This window comes from Chiloscyllium punctatum, chromosome 24, assembly GCF_047496795.1.
Source record: "Chiloscyllium punctatum isolate Juve2018m chromosome 24, sChiPun1.3, whole genome shotgun sequence".
Lineage (NCBI taxonomy): Eukaryota > Metazoa > Chordata > Chondrichthyes > Orectolobiformes > Hemiscylliidae > Chiloscyllium > Chiloscyllium punctatum.
This window is the reverse complement of record NC_092762.1, coordinates 45,017,580-45,035,373: the sequence shown is the minus strand read 5'-3', so window position 1 is coordinate 45,035,373 and position 17,794 is coordinate 45,017,580. Positions and strand designations below refer to the sequence as shown.

The 17,794-nt window shown below is 40.2% G+C and overlaps 1 protein-coding gene and 1 long non-coding RNA gene across 2 annotated transcripts in view; one reads left to right on the top strand and one right to left on the bottom strand.

Annotated features, from left to right (window-relative positions):
- Nucleotides 1–16,535, bottom strand: part of LOC140494516 (E3 SUMO-protein ligase PIAS4-like) — a 92,291-nt gene extending 75,756 nt beyond the window's left edge. Inside the window, exons 1-2 of the mRNA XM_072593779.1 lie at nucleotides 16,311–16,535; nucleotides 4,081–4,605 (exon numbers count right to left, since the gene is read on the bottom strand). Of these exons, the coding sequence (XP_072449880.1) occupies nucleotides 4,081–4,605; nucleotides 16,311–16,535 (750 nt within the window). The remainder of the gene's footprint in view (nucleotides 1–4,080; nucleotides 4,606–16,310) is intronic.
- LOC140494517 (uncharacterized) lies at nucleotides 15,907–16,563 on the top strand. Its single transcript, XR_011963999.1, has 2 exons — nucleotides 15,907–16,212; nucleotides 16,332–16,563. It is a non-coding gene; the product is annotated as an uncharacterized lncRNA (long non-coding RNA).
- The last annotated feature ends 1,231 nt before the right edge of the window (nucleotides 16,564–17,794 follow it).

Genomic DNA, 17,794 nt, shown 5'->3' with positions numbered 1-17,794 from the left:
CTTATTCTCCTACCTTATTACTCTACATTTGCCCTTGATAAATGCACCTCACCTACACATCCCTGAACACAATGGGCATTCTAGCTTGGCCACTTCACTAACCTGCACACCTTTGGACTGTAAGAGGAAACCAGAGCACCCGGAGGAAACCCAAGCAGACACAGGTAGAATCCCCCTCCAATACCTCCATTGCCTTCCAGTTTGTTGGGACTTTATTTCTCTGGTTCCACTCTTATCTATGCAATAGTAGTCACAGAATCACCTTCAAAGGCTTCTTTTCTTACTCCTATGGTAACATCTAGTATCCCCAAGCCTTTATCCTTGTACCCTTCCTTATTTCTTAGCGACATGCTGCCCCTCAGTAACATCTTCCAAAAACACATTAATTTCCATACATATGCTAACAACACACCGTTCTCCCTCATTACCATTACCATACCATTTCTTCTGGCACCATCTCTAACTTGTCAAGCTGCTTATCTGACATTAAAAGACTGTGTGAGCAGAACTTTTCTCCAATTAAATCTTTGGACCCACTGCAAATTTTGCTCCCTTCTGACCAATTCCATCCATCGCCCTAGTAACTGAGGTGCAACTAGATTGTTCACACCCTTGGTGTCATATTTAATTCTGGGATGAACTTTCAACCACTGACCATCTATTTCTACTTCCATAACTCTGCATATCTCTATTGCTACTTCAGTACACTTTTGTAGAATCCTGCATCTGTGCTTTTGTTACTTCCAGACTTGACAATTTTAATGCACTCTTGGCCAGCCTCCCCCTTCTATCAAAATGTTGCTACCTGTGTCCTAATTTATACCAGTTGTCATTTACCCATCTTCCCTGTGATCAATTTGCATTCTCATTGACCTGGCCCCTTCCCATCTCTCTCATCTTCCCCCAGTCTTACAACCCTCTGTGATGTATACTCTAATTCTGGCCTTTTGGGCACCTTGATTTCATTTCCTCCAGTATTGATGGCTGTGCATTCAGCTGCCTAGATCCTAACCTCAAAGTCCCTTCTCACTTCTCGACCAATTTTCTTCTTTATGTCACTCTTTAAAACTTAACCCTTTGACTAAGCTTTTAGTCATCTGAGCTAATATCCCCGTATGCAGCTCAGTATTTTTTAAATAAAGCCTCTGAAATTCCTTGAGATTTGTTACATTTAAAATACAATTTGGTGTTGTTGACAATCAGCAGTTCCTAAAATCATCAGGCTTCCAAAACTGACAGCACTGATGCTGGAAAACAAGGGTTAACCCTCTGCACATGGAGGACAGAAAAGGAGATAATCTGCAGCACATAACTCAGAGGATCTCCATGATTGTGATAGCATGTTGTCTCCTCCACAACCTTGGAATTAGGAGGATCTACCCAATGGACACTGCAAATGACTCTTCACCCTTGCTTTAGACACATTAGAATGACAGCAGCAGTCTTGGTAGGTTGCCAAGAAGTAATAGCAAGGTCATCTGGAGAGAAGCACTGATGGAAGCACGAATACTGTTATCCTCAAAAAGGGCAGCAGGTTTGTGCTTCATAATGCCATTAACTCTCATAGGGGAGCACCTCAGCAATCCTTGTAATTGCTGGACTACTGTGAAGGCTTAGATGTCCTATTGAACACAGATCCACATGGATCTCATGGCCTTTGAATTTCCACTGCAACACTGATTCATTGAGAGGTTTCCTCAGTAAAATGGAAATTGATACGGTGACCAACATGTGCTCTTATCCTGGCTCTAATAGGCAGTATTAATATGGAGTGCCCACCACTCCCACTGTAGAAAGAGCGAGTCTAGACTTTGTGCAATACTCTTGGCCACAATGAAGTCAGAATGCTTTTGTAGTTCTAGCCAAAGACTGTGGCTTATCTGGCAACCCTATCAATATACCAACCAACTGTATGTTTTTGTACATTAGTGTTTGCCTTATTTAACTAAATCTCCAGAAGAAAACCTGATGCATGATCTGTTTGTATACAAGGTGATCTTTCCCTTACACGGCCTGACTGTGACCCACTTATGCCCATGACTCACCACATGCTACCCAGGCTCAAAGCTAGCCTTTAATATTCTAATGCTAGTATCTGAGTTGGTGACCTCAAGTGTTAAATTAAATGATTGTGCTTCTTCCTGTGAACTCTCACATTTTACCACCTGAGGCTGCAGAGGTTGACAGTTCGGCAGTCACTGACATTATGAAAACACAAAAACTTAGGTGAAGGGTGGGAGCAAAGTAAAGTAAGAGGTTTGGGAAGAAAGGAAAAGGCGTACAGTTACTCCATCTGCAGCTTTCATTTTGTGGCATCTTTCAGGGTGAGGAATAAGACAATGCTCTGTCATCCACAATGACCTTGGTAATACCTAGTACTACTAGATATACAACACTGGTACCCACAGTCCCGAGGATGTTGAGGCAATAGATTCATGCCGTTCTTCTGCTTGTTTTACCTGCTGTATGTAACCTCCTTTGCCATCAGAAACCAGTTGACAGTGGTGGGAAATCATTAGTAATTTACAGTTTTCCAGAGACAGTATAATTTTACCAGTTTCATCTATTTTGTCTTTAACAGCATCACATGGGACCCATGCTGTGGCAGCTGCACTTTCACTCACTAGAGGTGGCGAATGCACCATAGGTAGTCAATGTGGCACAAAAGTTCAATGCATTCTGAGTGTTAGTGGTGCAAATCAGAGAGTCTGAGGCCATTTGCAGGCAGAGGCTATCAATTGTCTGATTACTTCCTAATGTCTGATGCCTCAGTGAAGATGTGCTACTGATTCGTTTGGACTTAATTGCACCTCTGTTTTGTCCTCCCTCTGCTGTTCCATTCACCTCAGCAGCACTCTCCCTGTAGACATAGCAATGGCCTCTGACCAGCCTTGACATCATGCCCAATGACTGTATATTCAGTGCACATTCTTCCCACCTCTTCAACCTTCTCATTGTCCTTAATTGGCCGACAATTCCAGAGGTGTCTTCCTAATTAGATGCCTTCTAGAAGATTGAATCAGCAGTCCTGCTACAATCAAGTTCATGTCCAAACATGGTTCCACTGGACAGAAATAAAATATTGAGAAATTCAGCTAAGTATATCAAGAGTGGTGGAAGCTCTCCTCTTACCCTGGCATACCAGTTTGTCACTGAATACTCAAAAACAGTTGTAGTGCATTGCTACAGCTTCCCTTTTGGGTAGGCTGTACTTTTGAAAAGGGTAGGTTACTAGGTGCACGTATAATGCTAGCTGACCCTAAAGCATGCAAGAGTACAATATACAAAATTGAGTATGGGGCTGTTCGGGAGCCATTTGCAGTTACACTATAATCATGCAACTGAGGTGGATAAAGGAACCTAGCTTGTTTTCAAAATCCAAATAGGCCACCAATTAAAGCCCCTGTACCCAAAATTCAGTTTTCCAAATTTTTATGGTCTTTAAGTTTCAAGTGTTAAGTTTCTTGGGATAGATTGGGTGTTTGAATAAAAACTTTAATGAGCTCATTAGAACACACATTGAACAGCCAAATCAATGAATAAATTTAATCATGTTATAATTAAATACATAACTGAGTTTTTAATATTTTTGAACCCTTATTTCAGATGGTATAAATTGAGAAAAATATTTGAGAAAGCATTTTGAAAGAACTGAAATCTGGTAGGTGTCCTGCACAACCAGATTACGCTGTTTGAATGATGAGATTGCAAGGCAACTCCATAATAAATGCTGACTGATTAATTTATGATGAGAAAAAGGTGACATAAAAGTGCATCATAAAACCTGACTAGAAAATTAAGGGGCTAATTTTGAGTGATAATATAAAACAGTAGCTCATAATTACTCCTGGTTTTGAAAATTGAGAGAGATGTATACTGCATGGCTGAATTAATATTTTCTGGTTGAACTTATTGACCAAAGTCAAAATTAGCCTGACGTTGTGCACACTGTGGAAAGATTCTAATTGTAATACAGATTTTATCCATACATCTCGATCTCCCACTGCAGTACACAAAATAATGAAGACCTTTTAAAGTTTTAAGATTTTCATATTGATGTTCATACAATGATTCACTCACTCGACACCTTGCAAGTGGATCAGGAGATTCCTCAAGACTTCGACTCATGTTACGAAGACGCTCTCTTCGTCTTTGCTGGCTCAATCTTATAGTCTCTCTACGTCTTAGGATTCGCTCAAACTCATTTAATTTAGCAGCTTCTCTATTTCTTGCAAGTTGTTCATCAGAATCCTCATTCGCAGAAGATTCTGCAGTTCGACCATTAGGAAGATTTTCCTGTTGCTCTTCTTGGCTTAACTGTGAAACCTCTGCATGATTTTCTGGTTGCTCAGTTTCACTCCCAACAGTCTGTACTGGACATGCTACTTGCAGTCGCTCTGCCCTCTCAGCCCCAGCTCTAGCAGCACGAAGACGTTGCCGTCGCCTTCGCTGCCGTAATCGATTACCCAATCTAATTCGTATAATTGCATCTTCAGGCTCCTCTCTCTCTATCTGGAAAACAGACACTTCAACTTCAACATGTTCTTCTGGCCCAGAGTGGACTTCATGATCAGAAGACATTGGTGCATCCATTCTGGAAAAGAACTGTTTGATAGAAAAGAGATTAGGAGTATGAAGAGAGACTAGTTACTATCACATACGACACCCACTAAGCTGAAACTCAAATTCCAAGGGAAAATGATGACAATTAAGCATATTGAAAAACTCAAAATTAAATACAGTAGCACAAACAAATGTTGGCATTTTAGGGAAAGGCATGCATTAAAGCAAGGGAATGAGTAACCTAACATTATGACCATTTAGATACGGTCTAGTACAAGACTATCCTTCATGAGAATAAAGTACAGCAAATTAGAGAGAAAACTAGGAATGTAGTAAGAACAATGTAAGTCGTAAAGGTATGCTTTGGCCTACACTTCAATGGAAGTAAGAAAGCAAATTCTGAGACAAGATAACAATTCTTTGACAAAACTTAAAGGATTAATGAGGGTGTTATTACCTGTAGTACATTCATAATTTGTATTCCACCAAGGATGGATTAGTAACCTCAGTTCATGTAGAAAAATTGGCTAGTCGCTTTTGTCCCAAGCAGCCAAATGTTAATCTATATTAATTCGGCCATACTTCCCATAAAATTAAGTTGACATGTGTTGGTTGCAGAGATACTATGTTCAGTTTTGTCTAGCAGATTCTTTCAATGCAAATTGAGTACTGTTAGAATTCAGTTACTGCAAATATGTCATCTGAGGGACAAACATACATGAAGAAAAGCTAACTATGATATTATGGACAATATCATTGTTTGTAATGTAAATGCATTTATCTATTACAACATAAAAAGAAATGTAATTTAATTGTTACAAGTCACTAATTATCCTAAATTTTCCCTTCAGTCCTAACAGTTTTGTTTTGCTGCTATAGAATGCCTTAGGTCATTTTTATATTTAATTAATTAAATATGCTAAAATGTTGTTCTTGAGTACATATCTACTGCACAAAATATAGCGCTTTGCGTGGAATTACTGATCATTTAAGTAAATTGCCTGTTGCTTTGCAGCTTGAGCTTCATCTTGCAAATTTAGTTCATCCACAGAAGACAAAGGAATCACTTGGTTTTTTAATTCACTCTTGGGAATGTTGGCATCACTACTTAGAATAGCATTTGTTACCCATCATTAGTTACTGATCAGGAAACTGTGGTTTATTCTTTAATTGCTCCATTTGGGTGGCAACGTTATTTCCAAAATACAGTACTTAGATAAGGAGTTCTAAGATTTTAACAAGCAGTGATGTTCAAGTGATGATGGTGTGGGACTAGGAGGAAACTGAAGGTGATGGTGGTCCCATGTACATGCTACTCTTGTGATTCTAGGCCAAGGTTAACAGTTTTGGGAGGTGTTGTTGATGAACCCTTAGTCAGTTGCTGCAGTGCATATTTTAGACAATACATACTGTAGCCACAGTATTCAGGTAGTTCATGCTGAGTTCAAAGGAAAGAGGAAAATATAGCTTGAACAGCTCGAATGTGGGAGTAAGATCTTGTACTGAGACTTTTTTTCATCAATTTCTCACATTTACCTGAGTTGTAACTTTTCCCTCCACTCCCTGTTATTACTAGCACCCTCTAGCCACACTCAATCCCTGCTCTTTTTATTATTTTTATTTCATTCTGTTTATTCCAGCTTAAAGACATTGCTTTATTATATTCTTTGTTGTACCTCTTCCTGTGTTTCCATTTTTATCCCCTTCTTTTTCATGGTCATTTGCCTCCCCACCTTCTGTTACTAACACTCATATTTCCCTTGGAATGGCTTCTGTTACCTTTTCTCATCATACTTTGTGTTCCATCTATTTAAGGTGCATTTTCCCTCACTGTTAAATCTGTGTTCTATATTGTGTTTAGATGACCTGAATGCCCTCCCATACCCCAATATTAGTTTGTACTTTGTGATGATAACTACATTTCAGAAACATTTAATTGGCTGTTAAGTGATTTGAGAATTTTTTTCTCTGTGCACTGTTGGTTGAAATTTGTGTCCTGTCTTCACGTTCCATCTACAAAATGCAAGATGTAACATTAAGAGTCACTAGTGCCAGAAATTAAATGCAAGAAATGTTGGACAGAGCATTTGTACACAGGTTTGAGACTGGGAATTGTATTAATGAGCTAGTAATTAAAGCAGAGACCATGTTAACATTCAAAAAAATTAGGTTAGAGATTGAAGGATAGGGTGATAAAAGTGATAAGGATAGTGGAACAAGATAGATGTGAGATCAGGATAAACATCCCTTGCAAACTCAGTCAAATGGCTTGATGGGTTGCACTTTTAATACAAAGATATTATATTGTAAAGTGTCTGCTACTCATTTCTGCTTAACCTCTTTATAGTGAGTAATTGAACACTTATTCCACTAATTGTTCATGATAAATTTCTCTTAAGAATGGTTTCGCGCATTCTAAATTCTCCTTTATTGTTGAGGTTCAGCTGGAATTCATGCCTTATTTGAAACTTTGATCATTAAGCAAACAGCTTGCTTTATGCAGAGGCTACTCACTGGCTGAATAAATCTCAATCACAAATTTGCATGCAAAATCATATCATTCATTCAGATGCATTGCTTTTTAATAATCTCATTAAACAAGACTAATTTACAAAGCAGTATGCTAACATTTACAGCACACCTGCTCTGTGGATTCTGTTACAACTCCTCCTCCTTTTCTTTTGCCAGGTGTTATGAATAGGTCATAGAGACATATAGCATGGAAACAGACCCTTCGGTTCAACTCGTCCATGCCGACCAGATATCCAAAATGAATCGAAAATAATTGGATGAGAAACCATTTGGAGCAGTTAATGAACTCTCCTCGCCTGTTAGTTTTAGTTACTGTTCCTGGGATCTGGTGTCACTGGTTAGGCCAGCATTTATCACCCATACTTAGTTGTCCTCGCGACAGTGGTGGTAGATTAAAACAGTTTAAGAAGGTAGTTTATGTTGTGAAAGAACTTTCTCTGAGCTGATAGGAAGTGAGTTCTCGGATTTTGAGCTCACCATGAGAAAGGAAGGATAATGCATTTCCAAGTTAGGATGATGTGTGACTTTAGGGGAGGTGGACTAATCGTAATGTCACTGGATTAACAATCCAGAGCCAGTGCTATGGCAACATTGGTTTGAAATGCACCATGACAGATGGTGAAATCTGAATTCAATAAAATCTGAAACAGAGAACTGGTTTAATGGTGACCATGTTGATTGTCATAAAAGAAAAAAAATCACTCATTTCTTTTAGGGAGGATGTCTGCCTTCCTTACCTTGATTGATCACCATGTAACTCCAGATTCATAGCAATGTGGATGACTCTTAAGTGCCCGCTGGGCAAGGAGGGATAGGCAGTAAGTATTAGCAGCAAATTTGTTAGCCAAAAATGCCTACATCCTGTGAATGCATTGGGGAAGAAAACATTGGATGGGAATTTGCAGATGGTGGTGTTCCAATGGCCCTGCTGCCCTTGTTCTAGGTGGTGGCAGTCTTGGGTTTAAGAGGCAGTGCCAAAAAAAAGTGGCAAATTGCTGCAGTGCAGATTGTAACAAGGAGAAGTTAATAACCTTGCTGTGAGAAATCCTTCAAGAAGCGCCTAAATCATGGCTCTCAAAAAAATTAAGGATAGTATTCAATCCAAAGAGGAATTGAGTAAAATTATTAGAAATAATGGCAAGCCTGAGGATTGGGAGCAGTTCAGAATTCAGGAGAGGAGGACCAAGAGATTGATTAGAGGAGAAACATAGAATCATAGAGACGTACAGCATGGAAACAGACCCTTCGGTCCAACTTGTCCATGCCGACCAGATATCCCAACCCAATCTAGTCCCACCTGGCAGCACCCAGTCCATATCCCTCTAAACCTTTCCTATTCATATACCCATCCAAATGCCTTTTAAATGTTGCAATTCTACTAGCCTCCGCCACTTCCTCGGTCAGCTCATTCCATACATGTACCACCCTCTGTGTGGAAAAGGTTGCCCCTTAGGTCTCTTTTATATCTTTCCCCTCTCACCCTAAATCTATTCCCTCTAGTTCTGGACTCCCTGACCCCAGGGAAAAGACTTGATCTATTTATCCTATCCATGCCCTTCATGATTTTGTAAATCTCTATAAGGTCACTCTTCAGCCTCCGACACTCCATAGGAAAACAGCCCCAGCCTGTTCAGCCTCTCCCTAAAGCTCAAATCCTCCAACCCTGGCAATATCCTTGTAAATCTTTTCTGAACCCTTCCAAGTTTCACAATATCTTTCCGATAGGAAGGAGACCAGAACTGCACACAATATTCCAACAGTGGTCTAACCAGTATCCTGTACAGCCGTAACATGACCTCCCATCTCCTGTACTCAATACTCTGACCAATAAAGGAAAGCATACCAAACGCCTTCTTCACGATCCTATCTACCTGTGACTCCACTTTCAAGGAGCTATGAACCTGCACTCACTTTGTTCAGCAACACTCCCTCGGACCTTACCATGAAGTGTATAAGTCCTGCTAAGATTTGCTTTCCCAAAATGCAGCACCTCGCATTTATCTGGATTAAACTCCATCTGCCACTTCTCAGCCCATTGGCCCATCTGATCAAGATCCCATTGTAATTTCAGGTAACCTTCTTCGCTGTCCACTTCCAATTTTGGTGTCATCTGCAAATTTACTAACTATACCTCTTGTGCTCACATCCAAATCATTTACATAAAAGACGAAAAGTAGTGGACCCACCACTGATTCTCGTAGCACTCCAGTGGTCACAGGCCTCCAGTCTGAAAAATAACCGTCCACCACATCCCTCTGTCTTCTACCTTTAAGCCAGTTCAGTATCCATACAGCTAGTTCTCCCTGTATTCCGTGAGATCTAACCTTGCTAACCAGCCTCCCACAGGGAAGCTTGTCAAACGCCTTACTGAGGTCCATATAGATCACATCTACCGTTCTGCCCTCATCAATCCTCTTTGTTACTTCTTCAAAAACCTCAAGTTTGTGAGACATTATTTCCCACACACAAAGCCATGTTGACTATTCCTAACGAGTCCTTGCCTTTCCAAATACATGTACATCCTGTCCCTCAGGATTCCCTCCAACAACTTGCTCGCCACTGGTCTATAGTTCCCTGGCTCATCCTTACCACCTTTCTTAAACAGTGGCACCACGTTAGCCAACCTCCAGTCTTCTGGCACTTCACCTGTGATTAACGATGATACAAATATTTCAGTAAGAGGCCCAGCAATCACTTGCGAAGCTTTCCTCAGAGGTCATGGGTACACCTGATCAGGTCCTCGGGATTTATCCACTTTTATGCATTTCAAGACATCCAGCACTTCCTCCTCTGTAATATGGACACTTTTCAAGATGTCACCATCCATTTCCCTACATTCTATATCTTCCACAGTAAATACTGATACAAAATACTCGTTTAGTATCTCCCCCCATTTTCTGCAGCTCCACACAAAGGCTGCCTTGCTAATCTTTGAGGGGCCCTATTCTCTCCCCAGTTAGCCTTTTGTCCTTAATATATTTATAAAACCCTTTGGATTCTCCTTAATTCTATTTGCCAAAGCTATCTCATGTCCCTTTTTTGCACTCCTGATTTCCCTCTTTATGTATACTCCTACTACCTTTATACTTTTCTAAGGATTCACTCGGTTTATCCTGTCTATACCTGACATATGCTTCCTTCTTTTTCTTAACCAAACCCTCGTTAACCCTTTGGTTAACCAAAACCAAATTTGCAAGGAACATAAAAGCCAACTGTAAGAGTTTGCATAAGTTTGTAAAAAGGAAAAGATTAGCAAAAACAAATATAGGTCCCTATCAGATTAAAATCGGAAAAGTGATCATATACAAAGAAATGGCAAAGCAATTAATTTAATAAATAAATTAATTAAATTCATGCAAGAAGACACCAATACAGTTTCAGAAATACTAGGGAAACCAGCATCTCCTGGGAACAAGGAATTGAAGGATATTGGTGTTGGTAAAACAAAAGTACTAGAGCAGTTAATGGGACTAGTAGCTGAGAATCCCTGGGACCTGATCTGCATCCCAGGGTACTGAAGGAGTTGACCATGAAATAATGGCTCTTTTGGTTGTCACCTTTCAAAATTATGTTGATCTTAGAGTATTAGCAAAATGGAGTGTGGCAAATGTTAAAAAAGGAGCAGGAAAACCGTACATTACAGACTGGTTAGCTGAACTATTATAAAGCATTTGATAATAGGACACTTCGAAAAATACTAACAGGATTACAGGATTACTCTGATCCAAAAGGCTAAGAGCATTGTGGAAGACCCCACACACCCCTCAATCAAACTCTTCTCCCTGCTGCCATCTGGCTGAAGATACTGGAGCATTCGGACTCTCGCAGCCAGACTGTACAACAGTTTCTTCCCCCAAGCCATCAGGCTTCTTAACACAGTATGATCTGACTCTTTCCCACCTGAAATTCTTTGCACGACTTTGAATTGCTGCTAGAAACATATCTATTATTTATCATTCTTCAATTACACTGTAACTTGTGTGTTTTACACTTCTTATGCACTTTATGCCATGTACGATTGTGTAGTTTGTGCTGTCCTGAAGGAACACTGTCTTTTTTTAAAACTGTATCAGTGGTATATGGTAGAAATGACAAATAAAAAGCTACTCTCTTTCTCTCTACTCAATGTCAACATGAATTTATAAAAGGGAAATTTTGTTGACAAACCTACCAAAGTGTTTTTTGAGGATTGTGCTGGTAGAATAGATGAGGGAACATCAGTGAATGTAGTGCATTTAGATTTTCAGAAACCTTTTGATGAAGTCCTACATAAAAAGTTAATGTGCCAAATAAACGTACATAGTATTAATGGTAATATACTGGCATGGATTGAGATTTCGTTACCTGATGGGAAACTAAGATTAGGAATAGAGGAGAGTTCTTCAGAATAGAGGAGTGTGTCAAGAAGGGTACAGAAGTGCTTGGATCGCAACCATCTAAAGTATATATCAGCGATTTGGAAAAGGGAATCAAAAGTAATAGTTCCGAGTTTGCAGACAGTACGAAACTATGTAGGATTATGAGTGGTGAAGAGTATTCAAACAGCTATCAAGGCGATTTAAACAGCTTTAGTGAGTGGCAGGTGTCGTATAATGTGCATAAGTGTGAAGATGTTTGCTTTAGGAAGAAAATCAGAACAGCACAGTATTATTTAAATGGTGATAGATTGAGGAAATGTTGATGTACAAAAGGACCTGAGAGCTACAGCAAGTGTGCAGGAGCATTTAGGAAGACAAATGGTTTGATGGCCTTCATTACAAGAAGGTTTCAAGTACTGGACAAAGGAAATTTTACTCTAATGATTCCATGGAGGTTCATCTTGAAGCTCCACTAGATTGATTCCTTGGATAGCAGGGTTGTTCTTTTAGGAGACATTAGGACAATTGGGCCTGTTTTCACTAGAGATTAGAAGAATGAAAGGCGATCTCATTGTAAAATACAAAATTCTGACAGGGCTGCAAAGTCTGGATGAAGGAATGATGTTTTCAGTGGACTAGAAGTTCAAACACAAGAGGTCATTCTCTACCACAGAAAGCTATTGGAGACTATGTTACTGAATATATTTAAGAAAGAAATTGATAGCTTTCTAGAGGCAAAAGGTGTCAAGAGGTATGGAGACAGAGCAAAAGTAAGACATGAAGGACCAGCCATGGTTATGCTGAATGCCAGCATGGGCTTGATGGGCTGAATGGACTGCTTCTGTTTTCATTTTTTAACTTTCCTAAAGTTAAGTATGTGATTGGAGTAAATGTTTAAGGTGATGAATGAGCTATCAACCAGGCAGCCTGCTTTTAGTCAGATGGGGTGTCAAGTTTTGAGTGTTATTGAAACTACTCTAATTACACTCCTACCCTATGTCTAGTTAGATGGTTTAAGACAGTGCTTCCCAAACCATTTTGCATTATGATGACCCCATTTTGAGGCTTGAAAGTTGCTGTGACAGGCAGGTGGAGGTAGGGGAGCGGAGAATTGAGATATGTTGTGGTGGTTGCTGTTTACATTGCAGGGTTGTTAAAAAGCTAATCTTTCTCCCTCCCTCCTCTCTTGGATCTTCCTTCATACAAATCCTCAATCTATGTAAATTATTTTGAAAAGAACATTTATAACTACTGAAAAAATACACTTTGTGAAAGTCTTTGTCTTGGGCTCACAATTATAAAAGGAAAACAATATGATTACTGTGTGGAGAGGATAGTGCTGATTCATTAGTAAATATATTCTGATAGAGATATTGCCATGGATAATGCAGCAGTTAGACTATGCTTGATAGTTAACTGCCAAGCCAACATAAAGATAGTCCCAAAATGGTCATCTCAGCAGTAAAGTAGACCCACTAATGTCAGTTCTGAGGAACGGTCACCGGATCCAAAACATTAAGTCTGATTTCTCTTCACAGAAGCTGTCAGACCTGCTGAGCTATTCCAGCAACTTCAGTTTTTGCCACTAATGTCAGTTACTGTCAACAAACATTCTAAGCCAGAATGTATCTCATATACATGCATGGCTTATTCCTTGATGGTCCATACTTAATAACTTTTGTCCTACTGAGGATGAGGTTCCACATGTTTGGGGGGGGGCCATGACTTAAGAATCCAGGAGAGGTGTTGCAGAAGGGAGGAGCACAAGCAAAGGCTAGTATGCCTGGACAATCTCCACTATTGCACACTGCCCTCAAAGTGGCTGTGGGAGGAAAAGAGACTAGCACATATCTCTTTCTGGAATAGGCCTTTACAAAGAACATATTGCAGACTGACACAGTCCAAGGTCCAGGACTTTATGCTGAGTGATGCATTTAAGCTTGGGCCAGCTGCCACCAAAGTGCACTGGGGAAAGACCATTGTCTAAGGTATTTCTGCCAAAGTATAACAGGGATCCATTCAATTCTCAGACCCTCCATTGCCTCAAAGTGCATGTAAATAGTTTCCTGCATGAGTAGAAAATGCCTTTGTTTTTGCACTGCAGGGAAGCTCTGAGGAATGTCAAATTACAATGTGTCATTTATATTTTTTTCTCTCTCTGCAAATACTGGAGAGAACTGTTTTTGAGACTCTTGTGGCACAGTGGTAGCATCCTACCTCCTGATCCAGGAGACCCAGGTTCAAGTCCCACCTGTTTCAGAGGTGTGTAATAACATTTTTGAATGGGTAAATTAGAAAACAGATTTTTAGAACTGTTTTAGGACTTGTGCATTTACATAACTTTTATGAATAAAGTATATTTTTGTAATTAAAAAACAGGCCAATAAATAGCCAGTCATTGAGCAATATAGCTGGAAGGCTTCTCATGGTAGATGAAGGAGAGAGCTGGCAATTCTGGGCTAAAGTTGAATTTGTGGGCTCAATAACAGCACAGATGCTTTCACCTCTTTCCCGCACCCCTCCCCCTATATTACAACACTACTCAATGCACCAAGGTTGGTCCCTTGGCTTGATGGTAATAAAATAGTGATGGATATTGTCAAACCATGCGATTACAGATTGTAGTACTACACACTGATGATGGCCTGCTGCACCTCATGGATGCCCAGTTTTGAGCTGCTAGATTTGTTCAGAATCTGTTCCATTTAACCTGTGGTATCACCCAATGGAACTTAAGTATATCTCGTTCTAGCCTGTTCCACTGAATTATTTGACACTGTCATTTAATTTGATTTTTTACTTAATTAAATGTCTGTTTCACATAATCAAATTAGTTGGATGACATTTTATGTAGTTAAATTGAGAAGTCTGTGATCCTGAGAATCATGTCACTGCCACTGAATGAGAAGCTTTGGATTCAAGTTCCTTCCCAGGACTTAACAATCATGGAAGATATGTCATGGTAAAATGAATTGAGTATCAAGTTTACATATCCACCCAACGCAGTAAGAACAGGAAAGATTCTAGGTCAGCCATGTAAGCAGGAACACTGAAGTCTTTCCCTTCACTATCAATAGCTCCACATTACAACATGCATGTAAAAATGCATCTTGCTGCAGAAACTCTTAAGTGAATACACTACCAGAGGTAAAATAACATTTCAGTGCAGTACTACATTGTCAGAGGTGCTACCTTCAATTGAGACATAAAATTGAGATAATGATTGACTTATTGGAAGAAGCAAAGGCAGTTCTCTTGATGCTCTGGTCAACAAAGATTGCTTCCTCAACTTTGCCAGAAATTAACTACCATTCACTTGCTTGTTCTTGGTGGGACCTTGCTATGCAACCTGCCAATCTTTACATTAGGCAGACTATATCCTGAATGCAGAAAAGGTAATGGAAATATGATCCTGCATGTAAAAAGGGTGCCTGGAGGGTAGGAAAATGCAATAATCATGTCAAAAATCAAATTTCCCTTTAGAACCAACCTCAAAACATATTTTTCTATAATTATTCTATAGTAATTATTACATTTTAAGTGGTCTTATTTTTATAGTTAAACCAAGCAATTTTAAAACACAGGTCTGAGAAAATAGCATCAAAATGGACAATCAGTTCAACTGTTTATGTTGAGGCTGATTAAAGTATATTAGCAACGACAAAGGGAACATTTCCATGAGTTTATTCTGAGATAATGCTGAGATATTTTAAATCGAATTTTTCACAATCTGAACGATCAATAGTACTTTGACAGTGCAGCATTCACTCAATGTTGTAAGCTGCCTAGTTGTGTACGAATTGTAGGTCAAACACATGACGTTCTGACTCCGAGGCGATTGTTACTTTTGTGATAATGCTGACAATTTCGTGATGAAATAATGCATTGTTGGCAGTAAACGAAAGGCCCTCAGTATGCAGGGGAGGGAAGAAGTAACGGTGACTGCATTTCAAAAGTAATTAATTGGCTGAAAAATTCTTTAGGATATCAAGATATGAAATACGTATTCTAAAACTTCAGCTCTTCCTTCAAAAATATCTAAAGCCACTGCTGAAAAAAAGTCTATGAATTTTATATTTAAACGAAGTAACTACTGGAATTCTATGCATTGAACGATCATGAACCTGACACATTAAACATAGTCTTTCCCCAGATGCTGCTACTTGGTCTTTCCAACATTTTTGTTCATTAATGTAGCTATTAAATCAGTTAAGGTATTTTAATTGTACAATAGTTTTCAGTTGTGCAGCCTTACAAGTTGAGCTGGTCGGTCGGAATATAATTGCAACCTGCCCTTTAAAGTCTCATTTGCGGAACTGGATTGCACTGATCAGACACCCCAACAACTGCCAACATCAAACACTAACAGCTGACTTAGGCGCAAATGAATATCGTTCTTCACACCCTAAAGAAAGAGAACATAAAGAAAAAAAGGTGCAGAGGAAGGTATAATAAACATCAAGGGAGGGGTGCTTAGGAAGTGCTTTTTTTTTCGAAGGCGGCGAGTCGGCCGGGTGATCTTTTGTTTAGTCGCTGCCCGCAATGGGTCGGGCGGGTGACCTTTTTAGTTCTTCTCTGGAAACCGAAGAGCCGGTTGGCGGAAGCGGAGTTGCTGGGGTGGGCCCTATTCCAGGAAGGTGGCTGATAACCTCCAGGACGGCTTGATCGCTGCACTGGGACGGGCTGCAGAATGCATTGGTCGGAGCAGCGAATGGCCGCACTCGATCTCAGCGGTAGCAACAGGGATCACTGCTCCGGGGTAGGATCTTGTTATTTCCGGGCGGGGTCGCTTTGATCTTTAGGAAGTTTGTGGATGAACAAGAAAGAAATGGATTTATAATATAAATAGTTTCTTACGGTTTTTTTTCCCCCGTGCAGGTTTCCAGGCCGGTGCTGTGTCCAGGGAAAAGGTTGGAAGCCCTTTTGCAGCCGAGGAGCCCAACAACAACTCCCATTAACTGGGCCTAGCCCGATGGCGCCGCCACTGTCTGGAGGCCTGCAATTACAACGTGTCAGGCAGCTGTTGACATAGGGGTTGAGGATTTTCACTGTGTCCTCGCCATGCCGCGATCTTACCCCCATTAAAGCAAATGTGGTAAACAGGAAAAAAGGTTCTTGCTGTGAATTAATATTGGTGCAAGAATGGAATGACAGGCAAAGCCAGTATGCCACTTGCTTGGGACTGTTAGCAGAGCAGGCAAGGAAAGAATTTGAGATTAGGTAGAAAGTGCAGATACATTAGGTATTAATGTTATGCACAATAAACAGCAAGCCAAAAGGTACCAGTGGACATTCATGTGGAGAGATTAGGTGGCTAGGGAGCAGATGAGAATAATGCAGGTAATCTTTGGTTTTCAGAAAACTAGAGGTTTGCCTTGGAACTCTCCAACTACATGGCATTGTGAGAAACAAAGCTCACACACTTCAATAATTGCAGTCCGAGACAAAATCTGAATAAGCAGTGTCCTTTATTTTACACTCGCAAGAGGGTGAGATGTCCAGTGCCTACGTACACACACCAAATTCAATTCATACACAATATTTATATAATCTGATTTCTTTTGTTTTACATTGCTCCTCCCCTGCTTACATCTCCCACTTCCCTAAGACCGGCCCCCATTACCCCTGTTTATCTCTTGTCTTATCCGGCCTTGTCTGTGACAAAATGCTTATTTCTGGTCTCTCAAGGCCGTTTGACCTCATCCTGCTGTAGGTCATTGTTGGGCATATTCTTTCTTCATCATTATCTACCCCCTCCATCTGTGCCTTTCCCAAGGCCATTCTGATCCCTATGGCCCTTTTAATTGGGGTTTGTTTCTGTCTCTGTAAAAGTGGGAAACAGATGTTTATACCTACTGTTTGTACAGGCGTAACTAGCTTAACTTCATCCCCTCACAACATCTTATCTATTTGCCCGTAATATCTATATTCTGGCATACAATTTTAGCTTATACAAAAACAATTATGTATTTCCTCCATATCGTTTCCATTCTTGTTGACTCAGCTCTTGGCCAAAACAATTACACACTGGTGTGAGTTCATTTACTTTGTAAAATGGAATTGCAGAATTGCAGAAATAACATTAATTTACCTATATCCCACAGCATCAACATTGATTTCACCAGTTTCCTCACCTCCCCTCCCCATCCTCATCCCAGATCCAACCTTCCAGCTCAGCACACCATCTTGAACTGTCCTACTTGTCCATCTTCCGTCCCACGTATCTGGTCCACCCTCCCCTCCAACCTATCACAGTCACCCCCACCTGCATCTATTTATCCCCTTCCCAGCTACCAGGCCCACCCCCCACCCTCCTATTTATCTCTCAGCCCCTTTGCACT